Consider the following 23423-nt stretch of genomic DNA (forward strand, 5'->3'; position numbering starts at 1 on the left):
ATCTTAAGCTTATAAAGCATGCTTGGGAAACTACAGTCATCATGCCAATATAATTCCACAAAGACATGCACTTAAGAATGCATCACGCAAACAAGTCATCCTGTAGCATGCGCAGACTGCTTGCAGCATCAAGGTGCCGACGTTTTGCTGCCCGTTCTGTATTTCGCTGAAATCTTGCTGAATTCTTTTTAGTGGATCCAGGCTTCAATTTGTGGTATCCCATGTTCATGGTTAGAACCCAGCCCAGATTAGTGGTATCATACAGCTGTGCAGGCTTGCCTGAAACCTCTTCTTCTTTTGCTTTCGGCTTGTCCCGTTAGGGGTCGCCAGAGCGTGTCATCTTTTTCCATCTAAGCCTATCTCGTAGCTAGCAATCTATGGTTTTTTTGTATCGTTAAAAGAACGTAAATTTGACATTTTCATTGTAAGTTTGCAAAAACTTAAAATTTTTCTTAATAAATGTGTTCTGATGGGAATGTAAATGCTGTAATTTGATTATTTTAATAAGCCATATAACTTCAATGGATAGCACATGTCTGATGTTGCTGATAGTGGTCAAAGGGGCTGCTCGGGGACTTAGTGTGTTTGCTCTGACATAAAAAATTAAAGGGAACATTGCTTGTGAGTTACCGATACATATCCTGTTCTTATTCGTCTCTTCTCAAGCAGAACGATGATACAGACTTTTACAGCCACCTAATTGGAGTACCAGTGACTTTGCTTCCTGGCATTGGAGGAATGAAGATTTTGGACTTTTGGTGGAAAACTGTCAATGTGTGAGTTTCAATGACATGCGATCCCTTAACAGAGATAAATGTCTACATTTCTTTGTTATTACAATGTTAAGCTAGCCTATATCTACTCGTTTTGTCTTCTCCGACCTCAGGCGTCAGCTATTCACAGAGGCGTATCTTGTCACCAATGCAGACAAGTGAGTGCTGAAACAGCTCCAGTTTTGAGTTCTTAAAAAACAGAAATACACCAATTGGAAACCAAAGTGATGATTTTATTGTTTGATGGTCTCCTCTGATTAGATATAAACATTTTGAGCGCTGGGCCACAGCCAATGATTTCCCGGTGGAAAACATAATCAATAATGGCAGCACCACACCGGAGGACAGTCTTGGCGATGTGGCTGACGTCGAGCTGGTTATACGCTGCCGTAAACTGCAAGATGACATCATCGTGGTATATGAGTCTGTCTAAAATAAATCTGTCGCTATGGTATTTCTTGGTCTTGAGTTCTCCTCTATGTAAGCAGATACAAGGAAATATGTTATGTGAGGACCAAAACTTTGACCTTGCTCAAGTGATCCAGTTCTTCCGGTCAAAGGTGAGAATCCTCTTTTTTGTCGCAATGATGCATCGAGAGAAATGCATTTATTTTGAGTCTGTGCCCAAGCCTGGAGAGTTGATCATCTACTATGAGATGGAGGAAGGCGAGAAATACAACTACAGGGGAATTGTTGAAGTCTGCCCTGATTCCCATCGGTAACAATAAATATGAATCGTTTTTTTTTTTCTTTTTAGTCCACGAAAATCTCGACCATCGCAAATCCAGACTGGGCCTTAAGATAGTGTTTCTTTTGATTCAGGATAACTCGTTTCTTGGAGAAACCCGTGGAAGGGCTCACAACTTCATGTCTAAGCAGTGTGATGTTTTATTGTATCCAGAAAGAGACTCTCCCATACCTGTCTGACCATCTAAATAAGACGGAAACCACAGACAGATCCTTTGGAAGTTTCTGGGTTTGTAAAGAAACGTATTTTTCAGAAAAGGCACTGTCAATTTAGCCAAAATCACTCTATCACGTTTTACGGAATAAAAAAAAATCTACTTATCCTTTCAGCCTTTTGGAAAGTGTAACATTGTGTTTGTTATCCTTTTTATCTGTCATTCAAGTATAGAAGTAAAGTAACAGCTGGATAGTGAAAAAATGTTGACTCAACATTACCTTTGCAGTGTGAGGGATTTATTACTTCTTTGTGTAGTTTCATCCATACAGACCAAAAGCGGAAGGAATTGTACGGTGTGCTCTGTAGCCTTTCTTTGCATCGTGATGTTAATTTACTATCATTTCAAACATTGCAGTGACCAGCTGGGTTGGAATCTGCTTTTGTCGACAATGCTATCCCTTTGTTGAAAGTTCATAATTCCTTTTTCATTTCATTTGTACACTGCTGTGTGGTGTTCATTACCCACAAAAAAACCCAAATTAAATAATTAATCATTCAGATTATTCTAAATCTTCTGGCTTCAGCGACATTCCACTCAATAACTTCCACTGTACTTTTGTAAAATGGCACGAAGGGTCTTTTGGTTGAGGTAACTGTTGCTGATACAGCCATTTCTTGTTAGGAGCAAGTGATCAACCAGAATCAACTTGATGTGTTTGGAATGAAGCTTCCAATGGGTTTCCACCTAATTGGACAAGTGGTATGTTTGATGTGTGTGTGTGTGTGTGTGTGTGTGTGTGTGTGTGTGTATATATATATATATATATATATATATATATATATATATATATATATATATATATATACATATAATTTTTTTTAAATTTTTTTTTTTTTTTGGGGCGGCATGGTCGGCACATCTCCAGAGCGTTGGCCTCACAATTCTGAGGATTGGGGTTCAAATCCCGGCCCCGCCTATGTGGACTTTGCATGTTCTCCCTGAGCCTGTGTGGGTTTTCTCCGGGCACTCTGTTTTCCTCCCACATTCCAAAAACAAGCATTAATTGGAGACTCTTAATTGCCTAGGTATGTTTGTGAGTGCGACTGTTGTCTATCTCCATGTGCCCTGCGATTGGCTGGAAACAAGTTCAAAATGTACCCTGCCTCGTTCCCGATGACAGCCTGGATTGGCTCCAGCACCCCCGTGACCCTTGTGAGGATAAGCAGCTCTGAAAATGGCTGGATGGATGATATTTTTACTACATCTTGCTGTTGCATGGGGTACAGTACAGGTCATCATAGTGTTATAGTTCATCATAGTGGCTGTTTGCTCTTATACTACCGGCTCCCATTACCAGAGGAAAAAAATCCTTGCCACCTCGCCAATAAGGCTGATTTTTATTCTGATTGTCTCAATTGTGTATATGGAAATAATGTGCTAAGGTGACCATACTGTACAGGTACCGTCAGTAGTTTTCATAGTCATTGGGCCCATCCAACCATCCATTTTCTGAGACATTTATCCCCACAAATGTGGTGGGAGTGCTGGGGCCAATCCCAGCTATCATGCAGGAGGCAGGGTACACCTGAACTGGTTGCCAGCCTATTGCAGGGTACATGGAGACAGACAACAGCCACACACACAATCACACCTAGGAGCAATTTAGACTCTGCAATGAATGTGTGTTTTGGGGATGTGGGAGGAAAACAGAGTGCCTGGAGAAAATCCACGCAGGCATGGGGAGAACATGCAAACTCCACACAAGGGGAGGCCGGGGTTTGAACTCCGGTTCTCAGAACTATGAGGCCAACATTCTACAGCTGCGCCAAGGTGGCGCTAGTTATAGGGCACTGAGGGAAAAGCATAACTGATGTAGCCTGCAATAAAAATGAATTTGCACTGTAAACAGTTTGATAACCAGTACTGCAGGCTGTTTTTTCCATACATAATTGTTGTCCACATGACCCTCACAGTACACCGGAATGATACATTTGGAATTGACAACAATAATAAATAAAAAAACAAAGATCTCTGGGGGTGGGCATCAAAAGAAGCATTTTTCCACCCCATCTTTCCCACCAAAGTTAGGCCACTTGCTTGGAGGATTGGTGGGAATAACTTAGGTAACATTTGGACAGTGAAAGTGTACCATTGACAACCTTTGATAAATTTTAGTATGTTGTACAATTTAGAAGGCAATTTGGTTTGTGATAAATTCATCAGAATGTCCAAAAATATCATCCACATCCAATACAATGCTCATCATTTGATTAAATGTACATTTATGTTTTGAATTTTACTGCACATTTTGGGGGTAAGAGTCCTGAGAGTTGAACAAGATGCTAATTTTGTGGCATTTTATAAAGAAATTTGCATCTAAAATTAAAATGATGTGCATTTCATGAATCCTTCCTGATTGGCATTTGTCTCTTAAAATCTCAGGGTCTGTCAGACTACATGAAGTGGCTCACTTGGTTCTCCACCAAACAACAAGACAAATCCACCAGATCAATCACATTTCGGTCGTTTGCCAGGTTTGTGTAATAATAATAATAATGGTGACAATAATATTAATTACATTTGTTTATATTTAATGACATTATTTACTCCCTACCAAGAGCATGCAATTACTATTATGAAAAAAAAATTATGACACAGGGTTGGATTAATGGGAAATCCATCAGACGGCTTTAACGGGAAAACCATCGCGATGACTATCAAGAACTTCTGGGCCGAAGTCACCTTGGTGAAAAGCCAAACTTTGGTACGGAAAAACACACACTAGTGCGGCCAACAATACATTAATAATGAATTCCAATGAATATAATAAAGTACTGTAGCACTGTAATAAAATAATAATTCCAGTGAGAAATAACTTCTATTTCTGTGATTTTACAGATTCTCCTTCCTCATCCACTTAATGACCCAACAGAGTTTGGAAGCTTGCAAGATTTATTTAGTATCAGTCGGAAAGAAGGGTGTGTATGTTAAAAATAAAACAAATTTGCCTGCAATACACAACTTTAATTTAATTTTTTATTGTTATATCTACCGATCATCCATTGCAGATACCTTGGGGGCCTCCGGCTCTTGCAAGCAACTTGCAAGAAATTCTACCAGTTCTGCTGCAAACATGGGTGATATTTTGTTCCATGTACTAATATTGAATACATAACTTCACGTAAGAATTGTACTCATTTTATCTTTGAAAAATATCATCATTCACCAACCAATTTAAGAGGACGGGTCCTCATACAGACCGTCAGTGTGGCGAATTTACACACCGTTACACACAGTTCTGTCACAAATCTTTCCGTACTATGACTCGCAAGCTTCACTAGGTCAGTGGCTGACAACATGGAAACACTATCATATAAAATCCAAAAGGAAAGCACAGCTATAGATTAGTGTAAATTAATAGTGTTATCAGTATTAGTATTAAATTCCATACTACGACTAAATCTTAAATGGCATTGCCTCAGGTGAAATGACACATTTATTTTTTGCTGTAGACAAATGACTCAGAAAACTGACTTGTGTCGTATAGTTATTTCCAGTGCCGTGAAAAAGTATTTGCACCATTCCTGATTTCAGTTTTTTTATGCACATCTATCACACACAAAGGTTTCAAATCATCCAACCAATTATAATATCACTATGAGACAACCCAAGGAAATACAAACTGCAGTTTTCAAATGACAATTGAGTTTATTAACATAGGGAAAAAAATCTAAACCTTTCTGAACCTCTGAAAATGTAATTGCTCCCCAGCTTACTAACGGGTTGTGTCACCATTGGCAGCAACAACTGAAATCAAGTGTTCAAGATAATTGCTGATGAGTCTTTCACATCCCTTTTGCGGAATTTTCTCCCACTCTTCTTGGGATAATCGTTTTGGATTTTCTGGTACAAAGCAGAATTCATCAATCACAGCAAGTTGTCCTGGTCCCGAAGTAGCAAAGCAGCCCCAGACCATCACACTGCCACCACCATGTTTCACTGTTGGGACAATGTTCTTTTTATCAAATGCTTTTCCATTTTTACCCTCGGTGGAATGGGCCACACACCTTCCTAACAGTTTGATTTTTGAGTCGTCAGTCCACATAATGTTTCTCTGTAAATGTGAGATGAGCCTTTGTATTCTTTGCTGACACCAGTATTTTTTTCCTGGCAACTCTACCATGGATGTCATTTTTGGACAGTCTTATGGTAGACTCATGAACACTGATCTTAACTTTAGATGTTGTTCAAGGTTCTTTTGTGACTTCTTGAATGAGTTGATGTCGCAGTCTTGGAGTAATTTTAGTTGATCGTCCACTCCTGGGAAGGTTTGCCAGTGTTCCCAGTTTTTTGTCATTTTGGATAGTTGCTCTGATAATTGTTTGTTTTAGCTCCAAAGACTTGGAAATGGCTTTGTAACAAATGGATTTCAATCAAATTTTTCCCATTTCTTTTTGAATTTCTATGAATTGTGGCATGATGCAAAGGTTCTTGAGATCTTGTAGTCTACTTCACTTTCTCTGACAGATTCTATTGAATTAATTTTGTATGAAGAAGTACGATGGAAATCAGGTTTGGGTGTGGCTTGTGAAATTGACATCACGTTTCCCAACTTTGCAGTTTATCTAGCGACTTTGTGATTTAATGGGGGGGAGCAATTATTTAGGTTTGGATTTTTTGGAGCATTTGGTGAATTGGCAGTGGTGAACACTTTTTTCCAGAAGTGACAGGAACATAGAGCGACCTACAAGAGTGGAGGTAGAAGCACGCAGGTGGACTATATTTTGTGCAGACGAAATTTTGAAAGAGGTTACTCACTGTAAGGTAGTGGTGGAGGAGAGTGTAGCTCGACAGCATAGGATGGGGGGGGTGTAGGATGACTCTGGTAGTGGGTAGGAAGATTAAAAACGCAAAGGTAAAGCAGAGAATCAGGTGGTGGAAGTTGAGAAAAGAATAAAGTTGTATGGGCTTTCAGAAAGAGCTGAGACAGACTCTAGACGGACAGGAAGAGCTCCCAGAAGACTGGAATACTACTGCCAAGGAGAGGCAGGCAGGAGAGTAATTGGGGTGTCTTCTGGTAGGAAAGGGGAGAAGGAAACTTGGTGGTGGGAACCCCAAAATACAGGAAGTCATTCAAGGAAAGAGAGTAGCTAAGAAGTGGGACACGGAGAGGACTGAGGAGAGGCAAAAGGAGTACATTGAGATGCGACATAGAGCAAAGGTAGAGGTGGCGAAGGTTAAACAAGAGGCATATGACGACATGTACACCAGTTTGGATATGAAAGAAGAAGAAAAGGATCCCTATAATTTGGCCAGACAGAGGGACAGAGGTGGGAACGATGGAAATATGTTGACTGATGCCAATAGTGTACTTCGTAGATGGAAAGAGTACTTTGAGAAGTTAATGAATGTAGAAAATGGGAAAGAAGGAAGAGTAGAAGAGGCAAGCGTGAATGACCAGGAAGTGGAAATGATGAGTAAGGGGGAAGTTAGAAACGCACTGAACAGGATGGAAAATGGAAAGACAGTTGGTCCTGATGACATACTAGTGGAGGTATGGAAGCAATTTGGAGAGGTGCCTGTAAAGTTTTTGACCAACTTATTCAATAGAATACTAGCAGGAAAGAAGAGGCCAGAAGAATGGAGGAAAAGTGTACTCGTTCCCATTTTTAAGAACAAAGATGATGAACTGTGGAAACTACAGAGGAATAATGATGATGAGCCACACAATTAAGTTATGGGAAAGAGTAGTGGAGGCTCGACTCAGGTCAGAAGTAAGTGTATGCGAGCAACAGTATGATTTCATGCCCTAGAAAGAGTACCACAGATTCCTTATTTGCCTTTGGATTCTCGTGGAAAAATACAGAGGTCAGAAGGACCTAGAGAAAGCCTATGACAGAGTACCAAGAGACGAACTGTGGTACTGCATGCGCAGGTCCGGTGTGGTGCAGAAATATCTTAGAATAGTACAGGACATGTATGAGGGCAGCAGAATAAAGGTGAGATGCGCCGTAGGTGTGTCAAAAGAATTTAATGGGGAGGTGGGACTGCATCAGGGATCCGCGCTGAGCCCCTTCCTGTTTGTGGTAGTAATTGATAGGCTGACAGAAGAGGTTAGACTGGATTCCCCTTGGACCATGATGTTCACAGATGATATTGTGATCTGCAATGAAAGCAGGGAGCCGGTGGAGGAACAATTAGAAAGATGGAGGCGTGAACTGGAAAAGAGAGGAATGAAGATTAGCTGAAGTAAAACAGTATATTTGCATGAATGAGAGGGTCGGTGGGGGAAGATTGAAGATCCAGGGAGAAGAGACAGCAAGGGTGGACGACTTCAAATATTTGAGGTCAACAATACAGAGCATTGGAGAGTGTGGTAAGAAAGTTAAAAAACGGGTCCAAGCAGGGTGGAACAGTTGGCAGAAGGTGTCTGGTGTTGTATGTGACAGAATAGTCTTCGCTAGGATTAAGGGCAAAGTTTATAAAACAGTGGTGAGGCCAGTCATGATGTATGGCTTAGAGGCAGTGGCACTGAAGAAACAACAGGAAGCAGGACTGGAGGTGGCAGAAATGAAGAAGTTGAGGTTCTCACTTGGAGTGACCAGGTTGGATTGGATTATAAATGAGCTCATTAGAGGGACAGCCAAAATTGGATGTTTTGGAGACAAGGTTAGAGAGCAGACTTCGATGGTTTGCACATGTCCAGAGGCGAGAGAGTGCCTATATTGGTAGAAGGGTGCTGATGATGGAGCTGCCAGACCAAAGAGCGAGAGAAAGACCAAAGAAAAGGTTGATGGATGTTGTGAGGGAGGACATGAAGACTGTGGGTGTTAGAGAGGAAGATGCACAAGATAGGCTGAGATGGAAAATGATGGTACGCTGTGGCGATCCCTAATAGGGACAAGCTGAAAGGAAAAGAAGAAAAAGGTGACCCTTACTAAATGCAATTGTCATTTGAAAACTGCATTTCTCTATTACCTTGGGTGGTCTCTGAATGATATTAAACTTGGTTTATGATTTGATATCTTTGTGTGTGTGATGGATATGCAAAAAAAAAAAGAAATCTGAAATCAGGAAAGTGACATACATTTTCACAGCACTGTACATCAATGCTAGTGTTTTGCCATTGATGTGTTCTTTCAACATATGTCTCCACAGCATCGCATTGACAAAGAAGAACTTCACACTAAAGTATGACACAAATATTCCTCGACAAGTGGTGAGGGTCTTCTCGTGTACCAATTCATGAATTGCTCAGAGAAACTAAAAGAGGAAATTGAAACATCCTTTTCTGTCTTTTTTTGTAGGGCCTCGCTGGAAGCAGGTTAATAATGTTCTTCCTTCCTATCATCCAATTCAAATAGTTACACACAGTCACAGTATTTTCTCATGTATAATGCGCACCCATGTGTAATACATACCCTCAGACTTGACCTCAAAATTCTGTTTAATCCTTCTAACTATATAAAATGCATTTTTACAATGGATGGTTTTGTTTCTACCCACATGATCAAAACATGATTATCTGTATTTTATTATTTTTTTTAAAGAATTATTCTGAACTGTAGCACTTTATCGGAACACAATACTTTTTAATTTATATTTTCTTATTTTTAAATTCATAGCCCTACTTTAATTTAGAAAATGAAAAAACACATTTGTGCTCATATTTGATTATTATTATTATTGAGAATATGTGAGATGATTACACTTCTTTAAAGAAAACAAGAAAGGCTGGCAAAAACATTTAATTTTATTTTAATGGGATTAAAATTTATCTTTCGGGCATTTCAGAAAAGGATTATAGATAAACAAAACATACCCATGAAGAAATTAATGATGGTTGTTGTTTAGTCATCAGTTGTATTTAAAAGAAACAACAACAAATAATCCCAAACTCACGAGCACAACTGTACATACGTGCAGTCATATGTACCAGTCATATCGGAATAGAAGTGTAGGCTAGAGGTTTTTCATAACCTCTAGGTGGCAGTATATTAGAATGAAAGTGCACACCTTTCTCATAACCTCCAGGTAGCAATGACATTAGAATGAAAGTGTACATCTTTTTCATAACCTCTAGATTAGGGGTCTTGAACTCAATTTACCTTGGGGCCGCTGGAGGCAGCGTCTGGCTGAGGCTGGGCTACAGCCTCGGTGCCCATACACGCGGGGCCAATTTCAATTAGAAATTTAAAAGAAAATGCAATCTTCTCAAACGTCTTTTTATCTATTTATTTTTAAAACAAAATAGGGTAAGGACGGTGATGCCAACAAGTTGTGTGCAAAAGTAAAAATAAAATGCTTCATGGAATCACTGCTGTAATTTTCACTCAGAAAAATGTTTCCGGTCGATGTCACGCTCCCGAGAGCCTTATACCCCTCTGCACACAACACTGTAAAAGTGCCATTCATAAAAAACTCGACGGCTGCACAAACAAACTTTGATTTTAAGGTGGGGGCAACAAAATATACCGTGAAGAAATAAGTATTTGAACACCCTTCTATATTGCAAGTTCTCCCACTTAGAAATCATGGAGGGGTCTGAAATTTTCATTGTAGGTGGATGTCCACTGTGAGAGAAATAATCTAAAAAGAAAAATCCAGAAATCACAATGTATGATTTATTTGTGATGTAGCTGCAAATAAGTATTTGAATACCTGTCTATCAGCTAGAATTCTGACCCTCAAAGACCTGTTAGTCTGCCTTTAAAAGTCCACCTCCACTCCATGTATTCTCCCAAATCAGATGCACCTGTGTGAGGTCGTTAGCGACATAAAGGCACCCGTCCACCCCATACAATAAGTAAGACTAAAACTTATAACATGGCCAAAACCAAAGCACTGTCCAAAGACACCAGAGACAAAATTGTGCAACTCCACGCGGCTGGAAAGGGCTATGGAGAAATTGCCAAGAAGCTTGGTGAAAAAAGGTCCACTGTTGGAGCAATCATTAGAAAATGGAAGAAGCTAAACATGACGGTCAATCTCAATCGGAGTGGAGCCCCATGCAAGATATCATCTCATGGGGTCTCAATGTTCCTAAGAAAGGTGAGGAATGAGCCCAGGACTGCACGACAGGACTTGGTCAATGACCTGAAAAGAGCTGGGACCACCGTTTCCAAGGTGACTGTTGGTAATACACTAAGATGTCTTGGTTTGAAATCATGCATGGCACGGAAGGTTCCCCTGCTTAAACCAGCACATGTCAAGGCCCGTCTTAAGTTTGCCAATGACCATTTGGATGATACCGAGGAGTTATAGGAAAATGTTTTGTGGTCAGATGAGACCAAAATGGAAATTTTTCATCATAATTCCACGAACCGTGTTTGGAGGAAGACGAACGATGAGTTCCATTCCAAGAACACCATCCCAACTGTGAAGCATGTGGTGGTAGCATCATGCTTTGGGGGTGTTTTCTGCACATGGGACAGGGCGACTGCACTGTATTAAGGAGAGGATGACCGCGGCCATATATTGTGAGATTTTGGGGAACAACCTCTTTCCCTCAGTCAGAGCATTGACGATGGGTCGTGGCTGGGTCTTTCAACATGACTATGACCCAAAGCACACAGGCAGGAAATCCAAGGAATGGCTCCGTAAGAAGCATATCAAGGTTCTGGTGTGGCCGAGCCAGTGTCCACACCTAAACCCAATAGAAAATCTTCAGAGGAAGCTGAAATTCCATGTTTCTCAGCGACAGCCCAGAAACCTGTCGGATCTAGAGAATATCTGTGTGGAGGAGTGAGCCAAAATCCCTCCTGCAGTGTGTGCAAACCTGGTGTGTGGGTGTGTTTGACCTCTGTAATTGCAAACAAAGGCTACTATACCAAATATTAACATTGGTTTTCTCAGGTGTTCAAATATTTATTTGCAGCTGTATCACACAAGAAAATCGTTAAAAAAATCATACATTGCGATATCTGGATTTTTCTTTTTGGATTATCTCTCTTACAGTGGACATGCACCTGCGATGAAAATTTCAGACCCCTCCATGATTTTTAAGTGGGAGAACTTGCAATATAGGAGAGGGTTCAAATACTTATTTTCTTCACTGTATGTTAGAGGTGGGTAGAGTAGCTAAATATTGTGCTTAAATAAGAATCCTGTTACTGTAAAATAATATGACTCAAGTAAGAGTAAAAAGTAGTCATCCAAATACTTACTTTAGTAAAAAAGAATTCAATAAAGATTACTCAAATAACTTCTGATTTTTGTTTATCAGAGCATAACATAAAATGAAATAATAGAATGTGAGATGACGCACATCCGTCTATCTTCTACCGCTTATCTCATGTCAGGTTGCTTGGGCTTTAGCAGGGACACCCAGACTTCCCTTTCCCCAGCTATTTCATCCGGCTCTTCCGTGGTGATCACAAGGCATTCCCAGGCCAGCCAGGAGTCTCTCTCGTGTGTCCCAGGTCAGCTTCTGGTGAGATGTGCCTGGGACACCTCACCAGGAAGGCGTCCGGTAGGCATCCATATCAAATGCTATAGCTTCTCATTTGGATCATCCCAATGAACAGGAGCAGCAGCTCTACTCTGAGCCCCTCCCAGATGACTGAGTTTATCACCCTATCTCTAAGAGAGAGCCCTGATACCCCGTAGAGGAAACCCATTTTTCCGGTTTGTAACAAGACCCCAAGATACTTGAACTCCTCTACTTTGGGCAGGATTTCATCCCTGACCTGGAGAGGGCACGTCACCCTTTTCCGACTGAGGAACACGGTCTCAGATTTGGAGATGCTGATTCTCAACCCAGCTGCTTCACACTTGGCTGTGAACCACTCCAGTGAGAGTTGAGATCACGGCTTGAAGCAAACAGAACCACATCATCTGCAAAAACAGAGATGTAATGCTGAGGCCACCAAACCCTCTCCATGCCTCGGCAGCCCGTAGAAATTCTGTCCATAACAATTAAGAGCAGAATCAGTGACAAGGGATGGGGATCCATTTCTCACCGAAAATCATTCTGACTTACTGCCAGTCTTGCGAACCAAACTCTGATAAGGGTTGTACAGGGACTGAACAACCCGTCTCAGGGGGCTCAGTACCCCATACTCCTGAAGCATCCCTCACAGGACTCCCGCAGGGACACTGTCAAATGCCTTCTCCAAGTCCACAAAACACGTGTAGATTGGTTGGGAGAACTCTCATATACCCTTGGGGTACGGGCCAGTCCACTGTTCCACAGTCCAGGAAAAAAAAAACACATTGCTCCTCCCGAATCTGAGATTCAACTTCCCAACAGACCCTCCTCTCCAGCACTCTTAAACAGACCTTATCATAGAGGTTGAGGAGTGTGATCCCCCTGTATTTGGAACACACCCTCCGGCCCCCCTTCTTAAAAAGGGGGATCACCACCCCAGTCTGCCAATCCAGAGGCACTGTCCCCAATGTCCACGCGATATGGCAGAGGCGTGTCAACCAGGACAGCCCCAGAACATCCACAGCATTTAGGAAATCCTGGCGAATCTCATCCTCCCCCACAGCCTCGCCACAGAAGAGCGTTTTCACAACGTCGGTGACTACAACCCCACAGACAGCCAACCCAGTCTCTGCTTCTTCATTGGAAGGTGTGTTGGTGCCATCAAGGAGGTCTTTGATGTATTCTCCCCTCCTACTCACAATATCCCAGGTTGAGGTTAGGAGCGTCCCGTCCCCACTATACAAAGTTTTGAAGATGCACTTCCCCCTGCTTAGACGCCAGATGGGCGACCAGAATATCGTCGAAGCCCTCATTTTCCATGGCCTCACTGAACTCCTCCAATGCTTGAGTTTTTGCTTCAGACTGCACCAAAGCTGTACTCTGCTCGGCCAGCCAGTAGCCGTCACCTGCCCCAGGAGTACCACAGGCCAAAAATGCTCAATAGGGCTCCTTCAGCTTGTCGGCATCCCTTACCGTTGGTGTCCACCAATAGTTTCAAGAATTTCTGCCTCATCAACTGAGGCGCGGAGCATGGTCCACTTGGACTCAACCCTTGCCATGTTGACATCTTCCCCCACCATCGGAGCCAACTCACCTCCAGGTGGTGATCAGTTGACAGCTCCATCCCACTCTTCACCCGGGTGTCCAAGACACAACCACAAAGTCGATCATCAAACTGTGACCTCGGGTGTCCTGGTGCCAAATGCACATGTGGATGTTGCTTGAATATGGTGTTTATGAGTAATCCTTTAAGAGGACATAAGTCCAGTAACAGAACATTGCTTGCGTTCTGATGATGGGGGCCTTTCTTCCCAACAACGCACTTCCAGGTCTCACTGTCATTGCCCACCTGAGCATTGAGGTCCTCCAGCAGAACAATGGAGTCCCCAGTGGGAGCGCTTTCCAGCACACTCCCTCTAAGGACTCCAAAATGTGTGGGTACTCTGAGCTGTTGTTTTTGTGGATTGGCAGAAACAACAGTCAGGACGCATCTTCCCCACCTGAAGGCAAAGGGAGGCTACCCTCTCGTCCACCGGGGTCAAACCCCCTGTAAAGGGACCGAGGTGCAGGGCAATAAGTATACTCACACCTGCTCAGCGGCTCTTACCATGACTCCAGAGTTGAAGAGAGTTCAACCCTTCTCGAAGACTGGTACCAGACCCCAAGCCATGTGTGTAGGTGAGCCCAACTATATAGTCAGAACTTCTCGACCTCACACACGAGATCAGGCTCCTTCCCTGTTAGAGAGGTGATGTTCCACATCCCTAGAGTTAGCTTCTGTAGCCGGGGATTGGCTCGCTAAGGTCCCTGCCTTCGCCCACCGCCCAGCTCACACTGCACCCGACCCCTTTGGCACCTCCCACAGGTGGTGAGGCCATGGGAAGGCGGACTCACATTACCCTTGTGTGCTATGCCCGGCCGACCCCCATGCGTGTCGGCCCGGCCCCTGGGCACTCGCCTTTGATCACAATCTCCAGGCCTAGCTCCAGAGAGGGGTTCGGTGATCTGCGTCCGGGCAAGGGAAATCTAGATTTTAAAAAATTGTACTCGTCATAGGGTTTATGGACATACACTTGCCACCATTTCAATTTTTACTTGCCCCAAAACCAACAACATATACATTGTTACTTACAGACATGTTTTTTTTCTTTTTTTTCATTTTATTCGCGAAAATTACTTCATGAAGAACCTGCTTGCAGAACAGACTTAGTGATTGTGATTTCATGTGCGACACTGCAGGGACAGTGCTAGTTTTGTCAGACGTATTGCCAAAGCAACTACAGAAACATATGTAAATTACTGCAAGGTCTATTCTCAAATTAAAAGTAGGCTGAATTATCCAAGTTTAAGCAGTCATTATTTAAGAACTGCATGATAAAAGTTTTTTTTTGTAGTCTGTAAAACAAAGTCGGGTGGCACCCCCCCACCTCCAAAATGAGTCATTTTGATTTGCTCGCAAATGCTACGTGTGCGGTCATGTAACTGTCTTATCATTTGATTTGTGAAAAATGAGTCATTTTAATTGTCTCGTGAAGGCTACGTGCGTGGTTCAGATTGCATTGTGTCCTCTAATTGGAGACTTTGAGTCAAATGAGAGTAATCCCGTGTAATTGGCGCAATGGGCACCTTATGCGGAAGTCAAAGATGGAGTCTAAAAATAGGCGCGCGCGTGCAAGAACGGTATGTCGATCATTGTAACAGAGTAAAAGTATCAATCCTTGTTCACATAAATACTCAAGTAAAAGTAGAAAGTATGGTGCATTTTAAGTACTTTGACAAACTATGGAAAATGTTACTTGTGTAAGTGAAATTAATGCATTAAATTCAACACATTACTAATACCCACTTCTGCTTACTACCCACCTCTGCCTATGTATAATAGCCAATATTATGACAATTTTGGGAGGGGAAAAAAAGGCATTGTCCATGAGAAAGTACGGTACGTGCTTTTCATTGCCATTAGTTCCTGTTAATGTATGCGGTTCATGCAGTTAATATGAAAAAATGTAATGGTCTTGTAATATTCTGTGCAGTGCCATCGTCACAGCTGCCCTGAAGTGTCTCATGAAATTTTTCCACCTCACAGATAATGTAAGGAGGTCATGTACGCTCAGGACCTGTTTTAATTGTTACCTCCTCCAAGTGCAGACTGTAGAGTCATTCCAAATCATTCAACCTTATACCAATTTCATTCTTCTGCCATACCGCTTATTGTCACGAGAGTCATGGGCGTGCTGGAGCCTATCCCTGCTGACTGTGGGCGAAAGGCGGAGTACACCCTGAACTGGTCGCCAGCCAGTCGCAGGGCACATAGAAACAAACAATCATTCACACATATAGGCAATTTAGGTTCTTCAATTAAACTACCATGGATGTTTTTGGGATGTTGGAGGAAAGTGGAGTATTCTGAGAAAACCCACGCTGGCACGGGTAGCATTTGCAAATTTCACGGTTTTGAACCCGGGTCCTCAGAACTATGAGGAAAATTATTCAACAAAATTTAAAAAAAACTTAAAATGGTTTACAATCAAACACACAAGGACAATTTGAAAGCTTGTCAACTGAAAGTTCAAACATTTTTTTCTCCATTAATGTACACACAGCACCCGATATTGATGGAAAAAATGAATTTAGAATTTTTTGGCAGATGTATTAAAAAAGAAAAACTAAAATTTTACAGTATGAAAACATTGCCTTTAATTCAGCTGATGTTGTTTCTTTTGATTTTCCCTGAGATGCTTCTACACTTTTATTGGAGTCCAACTGTGTTTTATTCTACTGTGGCCACATGTTGAACTTCAGAAAACCTCTGTGTGACCGATGGTTTATTTTCGTTTTTTAAATACGCATTGGACTCATTTGAGAAGAATGCAAATTAGAAAAAAAAAAGTCTGTCGGGGAGAGTTTTACCTAAGATTAACATGTGGCTGCAACACGCTTCATGTACGTTGGAGACGACTCGTGGTTTTTTTTTTTTTTTTTTTATGCATTGTTCTTGGGATTATAAATACTTATTGGGAATTTGAGATAGAGAAGAATAAATCCTACCTGAAGTGAAGTGGTCACTACACAGTCGTGTATATTTGGTTGGGCACCATCCATCAAATTTAATTGCCGAAATCCATCGATCTTTTCTCGTCTTTTCAGATGGTATTTCATAGAATGATCTCTTTGAATATCTGTCTCATCTGTTGTAACATCCAACAGCACAACAAGTCTCAGGTATTGTGAATATCCTGCTCCAGTTCAATGTCCCGCACACTGTTGAGAAGCTCTTTTTGACCAGCAATATGGCGCCGTGAAAATGGTGACATCATGTGCACGAGCTCTATTGTAGTTCTCACAGTGAACACACACTTGTTAATAGAACACACTGGAGCATGGGCAACTTGAGCGCCCTGGGAGCAGTTTAGGGTATCGGTGTTTTGCTCAGGGACACTTTACCCATTTGTCCACTGAACCATTTGACACTGATGAATGGTCCAATTCGGGTATTGAGCCGAGCTCCCGATAGTCACAGGTGATGATCTTAACCATTGGGCCACGGATGACCCCTTGAAGAGCTCAGAGACATTGTGGCAAAGCTTTACTTAAAGGTCAAGTGTCATCCCTATGAACATTGTAAAATAGATATTGTAATGAAAAATACATATAACATTATTCACTTCAATGTCGAGATGAAAAAATAAATATGATCGGGGAGCGCGTCATCCATGCGCAAAGTTGCGGAAGTCTCATTCGACATCCAAGTAGTCGCCATATTGGCTGCATCTTCTGTCCATGATGTCACACCAGGACATTCCCCATAGAAAACACGCTGTGCCATCTACTATGGGACACGGAAGCTCTTTTCAAAGAAGAGAACATGTCACAACCAAGTGAAGTGACTGGGATAATATTACCCTATTGTTTCGAGTCATATTTAGATTATATGTGGATCACGGCCAAACCCCATGAAACCAAACCACCTCCCCGCCCAATCCACCTACGTGTGGCAGTGATAAAAACGATACCGCCGACGAGTGACGACGACGCTGCAGCCAAACCGCCTCCCCGTCTGATCCACCTCTGCGGCGGAGATGAGCAACCGCAGCCTGGCGGTGCGATGGGATGCCCTGGCCAAAGCCGTGTTGACAAGGCTGGCAGCGATCCACAAAGCCGGTGGGGTCCTTCAGCGGCTGCTGCACGGAAGCCTTCCGTTGCGCACATCGACACATTTCACACCCCTGATTTACGGATTACGCCCCCGCCTCAACTATTTTTTTTTTAAGTGCTGTATACACACCTACCTGTCATTTGGAACCGACGAAGCTCTTGTCCAGTGCACCTGTACAATCCATTTTTCATGACGAACCGGGTCTTTTGGAAAAGTATTAAGAGTGAATCCCTCCTCCCGAGTGTTCGAGCAATATCCAGCAATACAACGAGCCGACATTTTGGCTAACACGAAGGAACAACAAGCTACCTTCCAGCAGTATAAACGGATGAGAACACTTGAGTGCGCTACTGCCCTGTACGTCACTTCCTGTTTCTTCTCGAAAACAAATCCCTCGAGAAGATCTTCATGGAGGGAGTTACAAAAAGCCATATACGCCAAAATCATGTATAGTGGCGAAAAAACAGTTAGGTCCATACCGGCAAACTGAGTAATCGGGGGAGAAGATCCAAGAGAGAGGTAAAGAAGAACCCAAAGATGACTGTGGATGAGCTCCAGAGATTCATTTGGGAAATGAGCCCTCCACCTGTTGGAACTTTATGGTGGACCAACAGAAGCAGAGTGCAGTGCAGTACTCACGAGAGCCCGCATGGAGTTTGCTAAAAAAAATCTGAAGGGCTCCAAGATGTTGAGAAATAAGATTCTCTGGTCTGATGAGACCGAGGTAAAACTATTTGGCCTTAATTCTCAGCAATAGTTGTGGAGAAAACCAGCGACTGCTCATCATCTGTCCAATGCAATCCCAACAATGAAGCCGGGGGTGGCAGCATTTCTGCTTTTTTAGCTGCAGGGAAAGGATGACTCGTTGCAATCGAAAGAAAGATGAATGTGGCCAAGTACAGTGGTGCCTTGGTTCTCGAACACAATCCGTTCCAGAAGGCTGGTTGAAAACAAAAACGTTCGAAAACCAAAGCACGTTTTCCCATTACAATGAATGGAAAATGAAATAATGCATTCCAAGACGAAAAAATATTTTTTAAGCGATTTTTTTTTCTTAGCTTTTCTTGATAATAAACTGCATAGTAGAAATACATGTCTAATTTAAATACTTTATATAATTAAATAATTTAAGAAAGCTATTTATTTTTTTGCTTAAAATTTATGCTTTAGCCTAGTAGAGTGTGCTAGGCTGGGAGTGCATTGCCATATCTGTCGCGACTCGGCCCCCAGCCTTGTATACCTTTTTTTTTTTTAATCAACAAAAGTGCAGAATAACTTTAAACAAGCAATAATGGGGGGGGGGGGACACTGTTTTTAATTTGCACAGAAAGTACGCAATGTAAAAAAAAAATAACTTGTAACTAGAGGTAGCTTTAATGGAACAAAAGAAAAATGCAATGCAAAACAACAGTTTCAGAGGTTTTTGGTGGGGGTTACTTGCCCCTTTTTCACAAAGAACGAATCTGTTTGTTTCTGCCGTCTTTGAAGCACTTTTCTGAAGTGGCTCATAACAACATCATTAAAATTTTCCAGTGCTCTGGAACATTCAGCTTTATTCAGGTGATGAAGTTCTACAAAATTATGGATGTCATTCCATTGGGCGCAGATATTTTTAATATCGGCAATTGAGACATCCTTCCTGCCTTCAGCCTTATCAGATGACAGCTCCTCCCTTCTTCGCCAACACTATCCCCAGCTAACTGCTGCTTGTTCGCGAAAATAAGAAACAACTTTTCGACTTCCTCCAAGATCTGTGGCCTCTGCTCGGTCAACATCCTCCTCCTTTAGCAACATCACTTGCTTTGAGGGCATTCTTGTGTTTCAGAAGGGTGCTGATCGTCATTTTTGTCATGCCATACTTCTTCAATAGCTCAGAAACATGCACACGAGATTCGTGCTCGGCTATCAAATTCTTGTTGAAGTCGACAGTTTTTACGTACCACTTTCCTTTTTTCAGCACCAGCAATTCCACTTGACTTCTTTAGAGCCATGATCGGGGGTTAATGTTGCTCAATTTGAAGAAAAAAAAGAAGTAACTACAGTAATGGGAAACGTCCGCCAGCAGAGGAGTGTGTGAGTCAACAGGTTGCGCCGCGTTGCGCCCATTACGCGCGTTACGTGTTTTCCGTTTTTTTCGAGGGTGCGTTCGAAAGCACAATAACAAATCATCGTGGGTCAGCTGGACGGGGTGTTTGAATACCAATTTTCCTCTGAAAACTAAAGCAAAAAAATCTTGAAATTTTCGTTCGAAAACCGATTTGTACTAAAACCGAGACGTTCGAAAACTGAGGTACCACTGTACTTGAATATTTTGGACGAAAACCTTATCCAAAGTGCGCAGGACCTCTGATTGAGCTGAAGGTTCACCTTAAATAAAAACAATGACCTTAACCACACAGCTTGTATAATGGAATGACATCAGAACAACACAGTGACTGTTCTTGAATGGCCCAGCCAGAGCCTTGACTTAAACCCAATTGAGCATCCCTAGAGCGACTTGAAAATATCTGTCCACAAACCTTCACCAGCCAACCTGACAGAACTAGAGAGGATCTGGTAGGAGGAATGGCAATGGATCCCCAAATCTAAGTGTGAAAAACTTATTGCATCTTTCCCAAAAAGGCTCATGGATGTATTAGCTCAAAAGGGTGCTTCTACAAAATAGTGTGTGAGGGTTCTGAACACTTATGATTGTTTGATATTCACATTTTTCTTTTTTAATAAATCAGCAAAAATGTCAACACTTCTGTTTTTTTTTTTCCTGTCAATATGGGTTTCTGTGTGTACATTAAATATGAAAAAAAAAAGGATTTTATTTAATGGCTGAAATAGAAAAGAGTGGAAAACTTCAAGGGGTTGGAATACTCTCTTTACCCACTGTAATTTTGATAGTAACTGCATGTTTTTACCACTACAGCTGAAAAAAATAACATAATCAAAACAACATGGAAACAAACATAACCCCATTCGCACTTGGTGGGAGTCAGATACAAGATTCAAAACAGCATTCATACTGAACTCTCGTTTAAAGAAGATATGCCACTAAGCAATGACAAACTCTGTTTACATACATATCAGGATCTCCCAAAACCAGTCCGAGCCAACTTCATTCTCAGTGTGGAAACTGATGAACTCTTCATTACCGCTGGCCTTCAAGACAGGGTGGTGCAGGTTAGTATCACGTGTAGTGGGTGATTGCTTGATGCGCTAACAGTCATCAAAGGGCTTGCCGATGCTATATAAAAAAATATATTCATGATCGTTTCTTCTTTACTATCCAACAGACCGGCCCCCATCTTAGCAAGGGTGGCCAGCTGTTCTACCTTGATTCTTGATAAATGTATGAACTTCTTCTTCTTTTCCTTTCGGCTTTTCCCGTTAGGGGTCGCCATAGCGTGTCATGTTTTTCTATCTTAGCCTATCTCGTGCATCTTCCTCTCTAACCCCAACTGCCATCATGTCTTCCCTCACAACATCTATCAACCTTCTCTTTGGTCTTCTCGCTCTCGCTCTTTTCCCTGGCAGTCCATCTTCAGCACCCTTCTACCAATATACTCACTCTCTCACCTCTGAACATGTCCAAACCATCGAAGTCTCCTCTCTCTCACCTTGTCTCCAAAACATCCAACTTTGGCTGTCCCCCTAATGAGCTAATTTCTAATCCTATCCAATCCGGTCACTCCAAGCGAGAACCTCAACATCTTCATTTCTGCTACCTCCAGTTCTGCTTCCTGTTGTTTCTCCAGTCCCACCGTCTCTAATCCGTACATCATGGCCGGCCTCACCACTGTTTTATAAACGTTGCCCTTCATCCAGACTCTTCTGTCACATAACACGCCAGACACCTTCGGCCAGCTGTTCCAACCTGCTTGGACCCGTTTCTTCACTTCCTTACCACACTCACCATTGCTCTGGATTGTTGACCCTAAATATTTGAAGTTGTCCACCCGTGCTATCTCTTCTCCCTGTAGCCTCACTCTTCCTCCTCAGCCCCTCTCATTCACGCACATATATTCTGTTTTATTTCGGCTAATCTTCATTCCTCTCCTTTCTGGTGCATGTCTCCATCTTTCTAATTGTTCCTGTCACGTCCCATCGGAACGAGAGTAGGACCCAAATGCAGGACTCGGAAGATGCCAGGTAGTTCAGGGAGACACGTTTATTATATGCAGAGGTAGGGGATCGAGCAGGCAGTCCGGTGCAGCAGCGGTAGTTGGGACGTCGGGCGAAGAGAGCAGGTGAGCGGGCAGGCAGGAGTCGGGACACAGGAGAACAATCAAAGCAGGCAGAAGTAACGAAGGAGTCAGGCTTACAAGGTTGGTCGGAGATCGGACGAAGGTCGGTACACACAGGTTCGATCAGGGATACCGGAGCACACGAACGGGACATGAAGATCAACGAACTGGCGCCGGCCAGTTGTCATCGCGGTCATATAAATCCACAGCGTAATCAGGCTGCATGAGGCGCAGGTGTGCACCTCCCAATCAGCGCACCCGCGCGGGCACCCGCACAGCTCGTGCTGGAGCGGCAGGATCATGACAGTACCCCCCCTTAAAGGCACGGCTCCCAGACGTGCCTAAATGAAAAAACAGACAATAATTAACACAGGCAGGGGTGGGCGGAAGGGGTGTCCGGAGGAGGGCACGCCCCCCCCCCCCACCGCCCCCGAACCCCAGTCTGGTGGCCGTCCAGGCCACCAAACACAAGGCGTCCGGGTGTACAAGTCAGGAGGACGACCCGGACGCCAAGCCCCAGGGTCCCCAAGGGGCGATTCGGGCGGACGACCTCTGTGAGGAAACAAACGGCGAAGCAGGAACCAGAACGAGGCAGGCCCCTGCTCCGGACGAGAACCTCCCACGCCGTGGTTGCAAGACGAGCAGGGATTGGTTGCCACCGAGGCTTGGTCAGTAGGCAGCCTTGGATTGGTCACCAACGAGGCCAAGTCATGAAGCGGCTGGGAGCCATCTGGAGCGAATAGGATGATGGAGAGAAGGACCAGAGCCATGACCGCCACCATCACAGCCATCCAGAAGTCTCCCCAGCTCCAGGGTGGCTCCACAGAACTCCCCAGCTCTTGTCGGACAGGAACGTGAGAAGGTGGCGACCCCATCGCCACCTCCTGGACAGCAACATGAGAAGGCGGCGACCCCACCACCATCACCACCTCCTGGACAACAACATGAGAAGGCGGCGACCCCATCGCCATCGCCACCTCCTGGACAGCAACGTGAGAAGGCAGCGACCCCATCGCCATCGCCACCTTCTGGACAGCAACGTGAGAAGGCGGCGACGCCATCGCCACCTCCTGGACAGCAATGTGAGAAGGCGGCGGCAGCATCACCAACTCCACCTCCTCCTGGACGGGAGCGTAAGGCGGCGGCGACCCCATCGCCATCGCCACCTCCTGGACAGCAACGTGAGAATGCGGCGAACCCATCGCCACCTCCGGGACAGCAACGTGAGAAGGCGGCGCCAGTGCCACCTCCCCCTGGACAGGAACGTGAGAAGGCGGAGGCAGCATCACCAACTCCACCTCCTCCTGGACGGGAGCGTGAGGCGGCTGGGGAACTGTCGCCAACTCCTGGACAGCAACGTGAGAAGTTGGCGACACCATCGCCGCCACCTCCTCCTGGACAGCAGCGGGAGAAGCTGGCGACACC

At 43.5% G+C, this 23423-nt stretch overlaps 1 protein-coding gene across 7 annotated transcripts in view; it reads left to right on the forward strand.

Annotated features, from left to right (window-relative positions):
- Window positions 1-23423, forward strand: part of gkup (glucuronokinase with putative uridyl pyrophosphorylase) — a 51952-nt gene that overhangs the window by 3558 nt on the left and 24971 nt on the right. For 4 of the 7 annotated variants that reach the window (XR_009795932.1, XR_009795934.1, XR_009795933.1 and 1 more), the window contains exons 2-16: window positions 667-776; window positions 887-931; window positions 1035-1188; window positions 1259-1333; window positions 1403-1491; window positions 1596-1749; window positions 2360-2437; window positions 4121-4212; window positions 4337-4442; window positions 4577-4656; window positions 4747-4815; window positions 8837-8897; window positions 8986-9002; window positions 15641-15698; window positions 20842-20934. Coding sequence is in view for 4 of the 7 variants with exons in the window: in XM_061826479.1 (XP_061682463.1) it covers window positions 667-776; window positions 887-931; window positions 1035-1188; window positions 1259-1333; window positions 1403-1491; window positions 1596-1749; window positions 2360-2437; window positions 4121-4212; window positions 4337-4442; window positions 4577-4656; window positions 4747-4815; window positions 8837-8897; window positions 8986-9002; window positions 15641-15698; window positions 20842-20934 (1281 nt within the window). In the remaining 3 variants the exon portion in view is untranslated. The remainder of the gene's footprint in view (window positions 1-666; window positions 777-886; window positions 932-1034; window positions 1189-1258; window positions 1334-1402; window positions 1492-1595; window positions 1750-2359; window positions 2438-4120; window positions 4213-4336; window positions 4443-4576; window positions 4657-4746; window positions 4816-8836; window positions 8898-8985; window positions 9003-15640; window positions 15699-20841; window positions 20935-23423) is intronic. The other 3 variants (XM_061826481.1, XM_061826480.1, XM_061826482.1) reach the window with 3 other exon arrangements.

The sequence above is a fragment of the Syngnathoides biaculeatus genome, chromosome 8, assembly GCF_019802595.1.
Source record: "Syngnathoides biaculeatus isolate LvHL_M chromosome 8, ASM1980259v1, whole genome shotgun sequence".
Taxonomy (NCBI): Eukaryota; Metazoa; Chordata; class Actinopteri; order Syngnathiformes; family Syngnathidae; genus Syngnathoides; species Syngnathoides biaculeatus.